The 14838-nt window shown below is 39.9% G+C and overlaps 1 protein-coding gene across 1 annotated transcript; it reads left to right on the forward strand.

Moving 5' to 3' along the window:
* Window positions 1-1191: 1191 nt before the first annotated feature.
* Window positions 1192-14273, forward strand: slc13a3 (solute carrier family 13 member 3). The gene is made up of 13 exons (XM_075475177.1): window positions 1192-1419; window positions 2371-2636; window positions 3030-3208; window positions 4060-4129; window positions 5007-5189; window positions 5304-5429; window positions 5526-5618; window positions 5724-5828; window positions 5949-6046; window positions 6916-7028; window positions 10273-10434; window positions 11706-11843; window positions 11932-14273. The coding sequence occupies exons 1-13, from the start codon at window positions 1312-1314 to the stop codon at window positions 12100-12102; spliced, it is 1812 nt and encodes a 603-aa protein (XP_075331292.1). The 5' UTR covers window positions 1192-1311; the 3' UTR covers window positions 12103-14273.
* Window positions 14274-14838: the final 565 nt, after the last annotated feature.

Consider the following 14838-nt stretch of genomic DNA (forward strand, 5'->3'; position numbering starts at 1 on the left):
CATATGATAATTGTAAATTGTCATTATTTTTATATTCTTGTTGGTTCAATAAACTATCATGTACAGAAACATAAATTCAGGAACTGACAGAGCAAGCTAGTGCTAGCTGGTGCTAAGGTTTGTGATTTATTTTTTTACCAGTTGAGAATTCCTCGTGAGCAAATAAAACTGTACTCCAAGGACAACTAGGCCATTCATTTTTTATTATATTTTTATTTTTTGTCTGAGACACAGAACTTAAGAAATTGTTAGCAATATATGTACAGAAACCATGTTTGAAACTTGAGTTGTTCAGTCTAAACATTAAACACGTTAGAGGGTCGGTTTTAATGTAGCATGTACTTTAAACATTTGTGTGCGAGCTACAACTATGGGGCCACCGTGGCTCTAATAGCAGTTTTCTGCCAACAGCTATCATGTTTTGACATATTTCATTGCTTCATATACTGTAGGTATAAATTCATTTCTTATCGGCTTATCAGAAGATTAGCATATAGTTACAGCTGCAGTCAGTGGTTGTGTAGCTAGATGCAAAGCAATTTTGAAAAATTCCAAATGCGCTTATATTGGTGTAATTAAGTTTTTAGTCAGTGTAAAAGAGATGTTGATAACAACATTTTCCAAAAACTACAAACTTGGTGTATCCATCACTGCAGATGCAGCACCAATCCTGCCACCTTTGTTAATACTACACGCAAGTGTGAATATCTGACACATGATTATGAAGCACCACTGCCCTGCAGTAGTATTCGAAATGTATCAGCAGCTCTCTGACCATGTCCCCTAGAGGGTCCTCATTATGGAGTGAGTGAGAGAGTGAACAAGTCGACAATATGAGCACAGCCTTAGAGTCCATGTTGGTCGGCTTTTTTCCAGCCACTGCTGCTAAAGACATCCAGTGGTTTCAGTATATTACCCCTTTAAAATCATGTGTCAAGAGGGGATTTAAAATTTGACATTTTAGTAATTTGGTACCACGATAAAGACTACACAGTAGCATTTCCTTTTTTTTTTTTTTTTTGTTAAAAGCAAGTGGAAATATCATCCGTGTGAACTATTTCTCATTAGCCTTTAAACACCTCTAAAAATGCCTCACTCCTCTCAGCTAGGTGGGAGAGGCCTGCCAGTTGGAAACCTGACAGAAAGTTGACGACCCTGTTTAACACCACTACAGGAGGAGTTAACTTGTAGTTAAGAGTGCGGTTAATCTTCTCCGCGCACTGCCACAGGCTTCAAAGTGCTGCCTCACAAGCTCCTCTCAGCCAGTCTGGAGTTCTTGTTCCCTACACAGAGCGAAACTTTACTCAGGGGATGAAAATATCTGTTGTGTCCAAGAAGCTGTGGTGCGTCCACAAGCAGCTGATCCTCCTGCTCACTCCACTCGTGTTTCTGCCTTTACTTTTTGCTCTACCAGAAAAGGTGAGTGACTTGATGCTATGTGTCTAACTTTATGATTCCATTATCTTCCAGGAACCATGTTCATTTGTCACAGTGAGGCAAAACGCAACTGTCTGCTCTGTAATTTATATATGACAGTAATGCAAATAATTGCTTTCAAAATATTTCTGAGATTAAGATTAGATTGACTTGCTTGATTTTAGTAATGTGGAGCTTATTCAAATGCAAATCATTCTTTTCTTCCCGTTTCTCAGATGAGTGGATTCACTTATTGTCCCATGTCACTTCATCACATGAAAATGAATATCTCTAAGATAAGGCTTCTGTTTAAGTATAAACAAGCATGATATTAATTGGGGATATTCTTAAAAGACTAAAAAAATACCAATCTAAAGCTGAAAGTTAGAGAATTTGATTAGGGTTATAGTATGGAAGTTTTTAGAGTATGTGTGTAGCTGGTATTCTGTTACTTATTTGTTATAAACACTAACTCAGTCAAATTTTCTGCAGACAGATGGGCATATGAATGTATTCTTTAAGATACACACACACACACACACACACACACACACACACACACACACACACATTTATATCATAATCCAGGAACTACCTGGTGACTGACCACCCTGGTCATATATACACCCTGGTATATATATATATATATATATATATATATATATATATATATATATATACATATATATATATATATATATATATATATACATATATATATATATATATATACATATACATATACATATACATATACATATACATATACATAGGTATACATATAGTTGTATCACTGAGAACCAGCACAAAGATGAAGTATAACATCAGCTGTGCCCCAAAATCCTGTGGGTCATTCAGCTCCCAATACTTTATTTACAATAATTGCAATACAATCATTTTTCTGGGTTTTGAGGTCAACTTTACATCAGCAATCATATGTTTCTCCCCTTCTAGGAAGGAAGATGCCTCTACGTGGTGTTGCTGATGGCTACATACTGGTGCACAGAGGCTCTGCCTCTGGCAGTCACAGCAATGCTTCCAGTCTGCCTCTTCCCAACACTGGGAATTCTTCCTGCCAAAAAAGTGTGCCCTCAGTACTTCATCGAAACCAACTTCCTCTTCCTCAGTGGTCTTGTGATGGCATCTTCCATAGAGGAGTGGGGCCTGCATCGCAGAATAGCGCTGAAGGTCCTTACTATTGTTGGAGTAAAACCAGCCTGGTAAGAACATTTCTTTACTGGAAGGCAGTTTGAGATTCTCTGTTTATCTTAATGTCAATAAAAATGTCAAAAAAGCTAAGCAGGCAATGACTCTATTCTGTCAACAAGGTACAGTATTGCCTGTTAGGAGCTCTGCTGTTGTCCTAAAAAGAAGTAAATCACACCAACAAATGCAGTGTTTACTCCTATATTAACAGGGTTTTTCCACAAAAAGAGTTTTTGGTGAAATGTATAGCTGAAAGTTGGACAAAAATCAGGTCTACAACTTCTTCAAATAAACTGAAATCTTCAGTCAGCATTAATTAGTCTTCACAGGCTTATAGATCAGTGCTGCGGGCAGGGTGGTGATTAGTGCTTATTGATTTTAGACAGTTAATTGAACTGTTTTCACAGGCTCATCTTGGGAATGATGATGACCTCATCTTTCCTGTCCATGTGGCTCAGCAACACTGCCACAACAGCCATGATGCTACCTATTGCGAATGCTATTCTAGAGAGCCTGTTTGGCGACCTGGAGACCTTGAAGCGAAAGTGCAAATCCCCTGAGGATCAAGACAGTTCTGTAATAAACAGTAGGTTGTACTCAAAGTCTTATTAATAACAAATGAAACACAGTGTCATAACTGTTCTAAACAATATTTCATTGATGGAAAATGAATGGTACATCTTAACATAGTAAAACAGCCTCTTTAAGCACTCTGTGTGATTAACACCCTTAAGAATGACCATCATCATTTGGCGCCACTGTAAAGTTTTGTAACTTTTGACCCATTGTTGGGGGGGGGGGGGGGGGGGTTCCAATCTGTGACTTTTAGTTCACATTTACAACTTTCATAGCTTCTCTGGCCCGCAAAAAAAAGAAGTTGTGATTAAGTCACGGCACCAAACAACAGACAGACAGACAGACAGAATCAGTTACTAGCTTGTAAATGTTGTAGAGCATTTATCTAGAAAGAGCTAAACATTTCCCAGAGGAGTTGGTGAAAATGGGAAGGTGGATGTGGATATTGGACATATCCCAACATGAATGAATCGCAACATTTCTTACATCAACTAAAAGGTTTAAATTAATCAGGGTCAGACACGAGTATTTTGTGTTGAGTTTGGTCCACAAAGATCTCTAAATATAGATTGGACAACGTTAATGTTGGTGTTTCACTTTTCACAAGATGTGTACCCAGACAAAGAAGATGGTTGTCATGTTGTTTTAACCTCTTCTTTAATATGTAATCTAATATGTGAACTTTGTGCAGTTTCTCCAATACATTGAGTCCCCAGATACAGAGTTAGTCAATCTCCAAGTAGTAATTGATTGATGTTCCTTCACCATATATCATATATTAAGTACTTTCAGTGTACAACCCTGTAAAATAACTTAGGTTTCTAATTTCACTAATGTTTAATTCTGCCTCAATTCTTTCAGGCCAGTCATCTGTTAAGCTGCATTCGCTGCCGTCAAAGCCTTCTGAAAAACAAATACTGTCAATGGATGGGTAAGGAGAACAGATAGTTCATTTGGTAGAGCTTTTGAAGGAATTCTAGCACTCTTGTCCTGGTCTGCTACAGCCAAGAGAGAGTTAGCTTAGCTTAGCATAAAGATAGGGAACAAGGAAACAGTTAGCTTGTTGGAAAGGTAAGAAGCAACACTTGTCATCCTTACTCTTCTGTTTTTATAGAAGAAATTAAAGAATAAAACTAAATTAATAAGTTTCAATGAGTGAAGTGAATAGGTGCATAAGTTTGTTACAAGCCATGCTACAGTATGTTCAATTACCCAAGCCTGGGGTTCTCAGGTTATATTTCAAATAAACACGTATGTTTAAAGAAAAGTTGCAAAACATTATGCAGTAGCAGAATGTTCCCTGCTTTTAACCGTTACACAGAGGTTCACAGGTTCACACAAGTGTTGGACTGGAACAATTATATTTAAAACACTCTAATTGCACAGAATCTCCTGGTGTTTAGCAAACCTAACTCTAATATCCTAAAGATTTCCAAAGATTCCTTGGAATGTAAGTGTTAGGGAACATTCCAAATAGGAATTTTTAGCAAAGGTTGGCTCAGGGTTCCTACATTACATACATTAGGAGAAAGCTGGGGAACCAAAAAAAATGCCAAGAGCATGACATTTACATCAGAAAATTATTGGTGAACTATACAACAAAACAAACTTTTGAGAAACATTCACACAACCAAAAAACATTCCTGGAATATTCTACAGACTGAAATGTAGCTGGGATCTTTTCCAGTTTTTATGTGAAGCGATGCCACCTGGCTGCAAACTGTAGCCTCATATATATGAGACAAGCGTGGAGTGCATGTAATAACTCACAGGTCATGTAAAAAATGACGTGTCTTTTAAAACTTCAGAAGTTCAGATGCAATGGAGCTGACTGACCTGAGGACAGCTGAGGAGATCCGATCAGAGTCGCAGTATCAACTGAAAGTGTGGAAGGGATTCTTGATCTGTATTCCTTATGCAGCTAGTATCGGAGGGACCGCCACACTGACGGGCACTGCACCGAACCTCATCCTGATTGGTCAGCTGAAAAGGTAACTTCTAATTTTGTGCTGTGTTCAACCCCAAAATAATTTTTTGCCTCGTGAAGACAACTCTGTTTGACAGTTGTGACTTGTTAATTTGTCATGACTTGTTGTCATTTGCAGCTATTTCCCGGACTGTGATCTTATAAACTTTGGCTCATGGTTTGCATTCGCTCTCCCACTCATGCTTCTGTTCCTGTTCTTGGGATGGCTATGGATCTCTTTTCTCTATGGGGGGTTGAATACAAGGTAATGTGATGTGGACTGTAATCTTAAACTAATTTAAATAAAAGTAAAGAAAAGAAGTACATTTTTATGTTTTATTTTGATATTTTTTTTATTCAGGCTGTGCTTCACAAAACATGACCACAGAGCCCAGGCAGAGGCCCGAGCCAAGGCTCTAATAAATGAAGATTACAGAAAACTGGGGCCCATAAAGTGAGGATTCGTGTATGTCTTCTTATCTCGTGCAAATGATTTGGAAAAAGTACATGTCTGTGACGGAGCATTTCATTCAATTTTACACTGCATGCTCAATTTCAGTTTTGCAGAAGGAGCCATCTCTTTTTTTTTTATTCTGTTTGCTGTTCTCCTGTTCACAAGAGATCCCAAATTTGTCACTGGCTGGTCTGTGTTTTTTAAAAAAGGGTAAGAAAGACACACTTGCAGTGTTATTAAACCTTTGGCTGTGCACCATATATGCACTTGGTTGGTGCCCGTTGGTTGTCTTTCTCTGGTAATTTTCTCCCCTTCTTCCCTGTCCTGCAGATACGTCTCAGATGCTGTCACTGGTGTGATCATTGTGTCCATCTTGTTCTTCTTCCCCTCACAGAAACCTTCTCTGAGATGGTGGTTTGACCCAAAAGGTCAGTGACCAGTAAATAAGTGCAAGTAAATGAACAAGCATGAGATACAACAATCTTGTGGGTTTCCATCAGGATGAGTCAAAAGTTAATACCTGTGACCAGATGCTTGTGAAATATTTATGCATTTCTCTGGAGCAACCATTGCGAAATACAGAAAATAGGCTGAGGAATGTTAATAACATAGATTACAGTCTTAGTAAATTTCCCGTCTGGAAGTGAAACTGTACTTTCTCTGTTTCGGTGATTAGAATAATCTCTCAAAGCTATGTAGTCACACATTTTGCATTTTGCATTGCTTACATTGGGGGACCATAGATCTGTTTACATGGTCACACTGTAGGGACTCGACTGTTTTTCAAGGAGAAAAAAACAAGTAACCTAAATCATAAAATATTCTAATGAAAAGTCAGAGATTTGGCAAGTATTATTTGGGGTTTTGGTCAGGGTAAGTGTCCACGCAATGAATGTAAATCAAAGTTATGTCCTCTGAAGTGAGGGTAGTAGAACTGTGTGTGTGAGAATGCACACAAACGTGCATAGAGCACATGTTTTGGGTCTGTTGAAGGCCACAGGCACGTGTGCATGCAATCGTGTATGTTATGTTCAGCTGGTCAAATAAACCACTGGACACCAGAAAAAAAAAAGCAAATCATGGGGTTCATCTGTCCCCCTCTCAGTGTGGGTTGAATATTTCAAAAGAATCAAATAAAAAAATCCTCATTGAACCAGAAAAAAGTATCAGTTTAAACTGCAGATTTTCTTCTTGGCTTTGATATCATTTTATTTTTGTACTGCCAAATGCATTTTATAATGCATCAGTGTTCAGTTTTGAAAATGTTCTAATTCTATCATCTTACATTTTTCCTCAGCTTTAAACACCCCATATGTTCCTCTCCTTTCGTGGAAAAAAGCCCAGGACTCTGTTCCCTGGAATATCATTCTGCTGCTCGGAGGCGGCTTCGCTATGGCAAAAGCTTGTGAGGTAAAGATGTTGGCCCAAGTGACATTTGCACTTCAATAATTGTCATACATTGCTAAATCCAATCAAGTCCTACTTGTTGAGTCTTCATGTTCTCTCATAACTCGACGCACCTATTTGTTTGTGATACATGCTCCTGTATCACAGGAGCATGGCTCATTCCAAGGAAAAACTTTGCAGAGAAATGCATTAATCATTTATCACCATCCATCACAAGTAAACTTCGATCAAATAGGTCAATGGAGCCAGCTGGTTTGTAAAACTCCGGAATCAGTAGAGTGAAACATCTGCTTCACTGAAAGAAGCACTCAGCGTTGTACTTTGCTTGTCTTTCTTCCAGGGAATTCTCTCCACAGTTGGTATAACTAATGCAGGAGCAGCATCCATGCTAACCTCTATAGAAACCCCTGCTGTATCTTCTAAGCTCTTCTGAGCATGAACTGTGGCTTCTCACAATCCCCACCACAGACTTTCAACATACATAAAGCAGGCATACTTTATTAAAAGTATCGATACTTTCACAAATCTGCACATATTTCGTTTTAACAGCTACTTTTTCTACACAGTACATAGTTATTTCACCATTTACAGCACCTATTCCCCGCCAGTCGCAGGGACAAACTTACATCTCCTGCAGTGAGTTTAATGGGATGAGAATGGTTGAGCATGTGGGCATGTCATGTGGATCTTTTTACATTTGAAACATGAGTTTGAAAATTGAGTTTGAAACACAGTTTTTTAAATTCCCGTCTTTTAACACATTAATGCTATTGTAAAAATATTGGTATTGATATCAGTATTGACAAAATCACCTTTAGTTTTACTTGGTTAACGGACCGAAATGAAATTAGTAATATCGCACATCAACAGTTTGTTTAGCGAGCAGCTTGAGTTCCCTGTGTCTTCAATTGTGATCTAAACTGGCAGGATTTATGTATAGTCCGTGCTTGTCTGGACTTTCCTAATGTTTGTCCATCAACTGAAGGACTTCAGTTTACATATTGACAATACCACCCTCTCACCAAAGACTTTGCTTCCTGTCTTGAGAGTTTTGGTTTTAAGCAGCAAGCCAACTTTCCCACTCATGCAAAAGTTTAGTTTGTTATTCCGATCTCAGCACCTTCAACTGTGCCGCTGAAGAACTGCCTATTGACGTTCATTTGCTCCTGTCTTTTATAATGTCAAACTCTCCCTCTCCATAACCAAGCTCTATATGATTTCATTATATTAAGAAAATTAACCCTCACAACCTTTCCTCTGGTAATTCTAGTCTCTCAAACTTTAGACAATCTATCCACCCCTGATGGTCCTGTTTTCCATTACAACAATAGTCTCAATAGCATTCTAAACTCTCTCATTCCTATGAAAACCAGATCTGTAGGGGCGGTCGGTGGTGTAGTGGGTTGTGCAGGCGCCCCATGTACAGAGGCTATAGTCCTCGCTGCAGCTGGCCCCGATTCGATTCCCGCATGTCATTTCCCCTCTCTCTGCCCCCTGCTTCCTGTCTCTCTTCAACTGTCCTGTCCATTAAAGGCATAAGAGCCCAAAAAGAAAAAAGAAAACCAGATCTCTTCTCAGTCTGCACCCTGGTTTACACCTGAATTAAGGCTTCAAAAAGCTAAGGGTTGACAACTTGAGTGTCTCCATCCCATTATCATCATATAATAAAGTGATATCCAATAATCACATTTTATATTACAAGGACTGTATTGCTCAAACCAAATCCATCTACTACTCCTAACACCAAGTCACTATTCTCCCTACTCAACACTATTCTCAGGCCCCCTCTACCCCCCTACTTGTACTCAGCTGCCTTCTGTAACTCCTTATTAGCATTTTTCAACGAGAAAATCCACAAAATCCAACAAGATCTGGGTTCAAACTTCACCCTCAGCACCTCCTCTGACACCCCTCTGCCATCACACCGACTCTCTGTTTTCCAGCTCCCCACTGCCTCAGATATCTCAGATCTCATCTGTAAGTCCTTCTACCTTTATTCTGCTATCATCCACTTCTCACTCACCACTGGAATTGTTCCTACCTCCTTCAAAACCACCACTATCAGCCGAGTTTGGAAGAAACCTAGATGCCATTTCCAATTTACCCTTCCTCTCCAAAATACTTTAAAAAAAATGAAACACAAATCCAACTCAAATCTTTCACTTCTCAGCCCTCCCCTGTTACTACTGGTGAGCTCCAGGGATCTGTCCTGGGGTCCCTTTTTTTCATTTTTTACCTCCTTTGCCATGGCAATATTTTCTTTAAATATAATATACATTTTCATTGCTATGTGGATGACAGCAGCTGTATCTCTCCAGTAAACCTAATTTCATCCTCCCACCTTCCTCCCTCACCCACTGTCTCAGTAAACTAAAATCCTGGTTTTCCTCAAATTTTTTTAAACTAAACAGTAAAGAAACGGAATTTCTTCTGAGCTGAACCAAATCTACACTATCCAAAACTGACATTTTTTCCATTACAATTGACAACTCCTCTGTTTCCCCCTCCCCTCAGGTCAAGAGTCTGGGTGTCCTCCTCGACAGTACACTGTCATTCCAATCCCACATCAATAACCTCACTTGGTCTACATATTTCACATCTATGCAACATTAATTGTCTTGTCCATATTGCCACTCCATCCTGCCCCCTCAGATCCTCCTCCTTTCTTCACCTCGACTGTCCCTTCACCCCGCCTCACCACCATTCAGTTGCTCTGCTCCTCGGCTCTGGAACTCTCTGCCACTGAACATCAGAAACATTAACCCTCTCTCTCTTTTCAAGACCAAACTCAAGACTCACCTGTTTAACATAGTGTACTCCACTCAATGTCTTCCTCAAATAAAATGTATTATTATTATTCTTATCTTGATCTTTTTGGAGCTGGTTTAGACAGAAGAGAACTAAGTTGTCAGCTTATGCATGTTTGAGTTTTGGTTGCAAGTTTTTCATTGACTGTTCTTTACCGGTTGCCAGAAATAAAGCTTAATATATTAAAGTGGTAGTTTTTCATTTAAGTTTCATCAGCAGGAAACTGATGCAAAAGCATTTCCAAAAAACACCAAAACAATTTCACAATTCAGTGATTAATAATGTCTCCTTGTTTTCCTTAAGATATAATCAAATGTGTCTCCCCTCTCCTCCGCTGGCTCAGTGCTCTTGTGCTTTGTTTGGGTCTGTTTTCCATTCTGGTTTATTATGTTGTGAGTTGATCTGTGACCCTTGACCTTGATCTTTTGGCATTCGGCAGGAGTCTGGCCTCGCCTCCTGGATCGGGGGCCACCTCCAGCCTTTGGCTGAAGTCCCCCCTGCAGCAGCTGTGATGTTGATCACTGCCTTTCTGGCCTGTTTCACTGAGTTTGCCAGCAACACTGCCACAATTATCATATTTTTACCTGTCATTGCTGAACTGGTAAGGCTCATCCTCTCTATAAAGATATGTAAAGCTGTTAATGTTTTTAGCTACTGCATGTGTTTCCTGGGTGAAATGGTCTTACTTGTGTGATTGGAGTTAAGCAACAACCCTGCAAAAATCCTGCAACAGGATACATTTTAATACATATTTATTTACTTATCTTAAGTGACTCTTACTAACTTGTGCTAAATATGATGGAAGTACCTGCAGTGATTAACTGGCTTATGTTAGACTTTAAGTTTGACTAGTTTTCATATCAGCATAATCACACTGATAAAGATGAAAGTCACAGAAACAAACTGGAGGGTTCTGTTAAAGATAAAGCAGTAGAAACTGATGAAGTGAACTGAGAGCAAGTCTTGTTGCTGACCTTGTCCTTTATGTTGCTCAGAGGCTTAGTGGGCTTGTTAAACTCTTGCAATAGATGTTCTCTTGTTTGTAGCCTGTTGGACATTAACTGCTGTTATTGGTAATCATTACCTTGAATTTTTGCATTTTGTTATCTTTACAAAACTTCAATAACCTTTTACAGGATATGTGGGTTAAATGAATTTGACTTAAAGGGCCAGTTCAACATAAACACAAGAAAAGTTGTCAGTTATCAACCACTGTCGTGTCAAAACTTTGTGTGGTACTTTAATCTATGATCAAATATGCTCAACTATGTGCCTTGTAATAGCAGAACACAGCAAACCCTACAAACCGAGACTGTATCTCTCCAGCCATCCCCTCCTATTAATTTGTCTCTTGCTACCTATATCTATGACCTTAGAAACAATGGGCGGATAGATAAGGGTTACCTGTAAGTAATAGAAAAATCTTTGTTCATTATTTCAGATGACATAGTTCACGGTGAATTATCCCTCATGTGAATAACTTTGAGGTTGACCATTAAAGGTTAGCGGAGATAAATCTTTAAAACTCACCACGTCATCTTACACCTTTACAATGGAGGTGGTATCAAGATCTATGTATAGTAGTACTGTGTAAAACCCAGTTTCTCCTCTATTCTGCTGGTGTATTGTCTTGTCACTAATTTTCAGTATTAAATCCCACCACTGAAAGCCAGGAAACTTTAGCAGTGCAGATGACAAAACTATCAACTTTTGTAACTGGAAATCTGTTCCACAACCCTTCACTTCTTCCCGTGTGACACCAAGAGGGTCTGATGAATTGAACTCTTTTTTTTTCAGCAGGATATTAAGAATTACATTTCTTGTATTTTAATTATTTTGTTCTCCATTTAAAGAGTGTAAATGTCTCTGCAGGCTATTCACGTCTCAGTGAACCCTCTGTACTTCATGATTCCTGCCACAGTGGGATGTTCTTATGCTTTCATGCTACCAGTGTCCACACCTCCCAACTCAATTGCATTTGCATCAGGACATCTCATGGTCAAAGATATGGTAAGAGGATGCTCTTATTGGCCCTTGACATTATTCACATTAATAACAATTTAAGCTATCCACCTGCTTTTTGTTCCTTTTTCTTTAGGTGAGAACTGGCATTGTCATGAACATCTTGGGTGTCCTCTCAGTCTCTCTAGCCATGAACACTTGGGGCGTCACCATGTTCGACTTGAACAGTTACCCAGAATGGGCTCATCCGATCAACAAGACTAACGTTCAGTTGTCATCTGTCCAGTCGCTTAATGCTACGCTCTGATTGCACTCCTAGGTGAAAATAAACATACAGTCATGCGAAAAAGAAAGTTCAATCCTAATGTGTCACAAATGTCATCTTAAAATGAAGTAAACACATGAAATTTTGCATACAAAATGCATTTTCTCATTATCTATGTAATAATTATTAGATCAAAATGCAGAAGCAGTTTGTGAAAAAAAGTGTACCTGATGATTCAGTAGATTGTAGAATTATCTTTAGCAGCAACAGCAAAACATTGTTATAGAGGACTTTGAGTCCACGCTTCATTACAGTGTTGCTTCAGTTATTAAGTCATTCAATTATGCACAGCTCACTTAAGGTCCCCCCCACAGTCTTTCAATCAGGATCAGGTCTGGGCTTTGACTTGATCATTGTAACATCTCGAATCCTATCATTTCAGACATTATGTTGTAGATTCGTTGCTGTGTTTGGGATCATTGTCCTGTTACATGAACCAATTTCAACCAAGCTTTAGCTTTTTGACAGGTAGTCTCACATTTGACTTTAGAATACTTTGGTATGCAGAGGAGTTCATGGTGGCCTCAATGATTGCAAGGTGCTCATGTCCTGTGTCTGCAAACAAGCCCAAATCATCATCATCCTCCACCACCATGCTTGACAGTTGATATGACGTTTTTATGCTGATATGCTGTGGTATGCTTTGGTTTAGACCAAATTTGATATGATAGCCAAACATCTCCACTTTGGTCTTATCCCATTTGTGAATTGTTTGCATGAAACATTGCAAACCTAAGCCATGCTATCATGTTTTTGTTAGACAGAAGAAGCTTTCTACTGCCAGCCCTTAAAAACAATCTATAGTTGTTCAGTCTTTTTTAAAGTGGACTGTCACAAACTTGAAATTGATGTGCTAAATGAGGCCTGTGGAGTCTGAGATGCAATTTCTCTGAGCATTTTATGGTCTGACCTTGGGGGGGAACTTTCTGGGATATCCACTCCTGGAAGGATTGGCAAGTGCTTGAATGTTTTCCACTTGTGAATAATGTTGGATAAATCTAGGTTGATGGATTCCTAATAGTTTGGATATGACATTATAACCCTTCCCAGATTGATGGGCTGCAACAGTTGCTTCTCTGAGATCATTGCTGATGTCTTTCCTCCTTGGCATTGTGTTAAAACACACCTGAATGCTCCAGACCAGCAAAATGTCTGCTTTTAAAAAATTGCTCACGCTTGGTAATGTTAAAGCAATACTATGTAACATTTCTACCTTAAAATAACAGCTTGAAAAAATTTGTGCGGCTAGAATGAGTTTTAATATTACGATTGGCCTGTCTCCTATGCCCTTCGGGAGTCTGAGTTGGAAAAACTGCGCTATGTAACTTTGCTGGACCGGCCCGGGAGTACTTCGACTTACTTTCTGGCACACCCACCGCAAAAACAAATAGACCCCTCTCACGCTCCCAGGTACATTTGATTACTCTTACCTTCTCGGTCGACATAGCTTGCACCTTCTGACTCCTCGCCGGTTCGTCAACAAACGTGAAACGTGAAATGTGAAAGCGAAAGGGTGTTGTATTTACGACAGTGTAACCGTACATTACCTCCAAGCCTGTAGGGGGAGCTCCATAATGGGCTTTTTGAGAAGTTACATTGTATTGCTTTAAGTTAATAAAGTACATTTGATTGCTATAATCTATTTTTTCTTATGGAGGCAGTAAGGGTATACTTAGTTCTTCACACAGTGCTTCTCTATTTTGGTTTATTCGTTGCTAAACCAAAAATGACACAATGTAATGTGCCATTTATTATTTTTCATAAGAGGTTTATTTACGGAATTTCAAGACCTAGAACAGACCAGATCTTTTTTTTTTTTTTAATTGGTGTTGTTTATATCCCAATATATAATTACCATAGAAGAACCATAAAAAACTTTAGAAATAAAATAAGGGTGTACTTTCTTAATTTCAACTGTTTTGGCCACTCCGAGTGTTTAAGATTTAAGATTAAATGGTTTAATATGATGCTGTAAGATAAATCCGAGACCATGGTCCTCGGCCGGAAAAGGGTGGAATGCCCTCTCCGGGTCGGGAATGAGATCCTTCCCCAAGTGGAGGAGTTCAAGTATCTCGGGGTCTTGTTCACGAGTGAGGGACGAATGGAGCAGGAGATTGACAGACGGATCGGTGCGGCGTCTGCAGTGATGCGGGCTCTGCACCGGCCCGTCGTGGTGAAGAAGGAGCTGAGCCAGAAGGCGAAGCTCTCGATTTACCGGTCAATCTATGTTCCTATCCTCACCTATGGTCACGAGCTGTGGGTAGTGACCGAAAGAACGAGATCGCGAATACAAGCGGCCGAAATGAGTTTCCTCCGCAGGGTGTCTGGGCTCTCCCTTAGAGATAGGGTGAGAAGCTCGGTCATCCGGGAGGGGCTCGGAGTAGAACCGCTGCTCCTCCACATCGAGAGGAGTCAGATGAGGTGGCTCGGGCATCTAGTGAGAATGCCTCCTGGACGCCTCCCCGGTGAGGTGTTCCGGGCCCGTCCCACTGGGAGGAGGCCCCGGGGAAGACCCAGGACACGTTGGAGAGACTATGTCTCTCGGCTGGCCTGGGAACGCCTCGGGGTCCCCCCAGAAGAGCTGGAGGAAGTGGCCGGGGACAGGGACGTCTGGGTCTCTTTGCTCAAGCTGCTGCCCCCGCGACCCGATCCCCGGACCAGCGGAAGATGATGGATGGATGGATGGATGGAAGATAAAAAACCCTGTTTTTTTTTTTT

The sequence above is a fragment of the Odontesthes bonariensis genome, chromosome 10 (assembly GCF_027942865.1).
Source record: "Odontesthes bonariensis isolate fOdoBon6 chromosome 10, fOdoBon6.hap1, whole genome shotgun sequence".
Classification (NCBI taxonomy): Eukaryota; Metazoa; Chordata; class Actinopteri; order Atheriniformes; family Atherinopsidae; genus Odontesthes; species Odontesthes bonariensis.

What these genes read in the sequence shown, in the direction of transcription:
- slc13a3 (XM_075475177.1), top strand. Translation starts at nt 1,312, where the DNA reads ATGAAAATATCTGTTGTGTCCAAGAAGCTGTGGTGCGTCCACAAGCAG. An exon ending in TTTTTGCTCTACCAGAAAAG is followed by an intron (nt 1,420 to 2,370) that starts GTGAGTGACTTG and finishes CTCCCCTTCTAG; the next exon opens with GAAGGAAGATGCCTCTACGT. An exon ending in CAAATACTGTCAATGGATGG is followed by an intron (nt 4,130 to 5,006) that starts GTAAGGAGAACA and finishes TTAAAACTTCAG; the next exon opens with AAGTTCAGATGCAATGGAGC.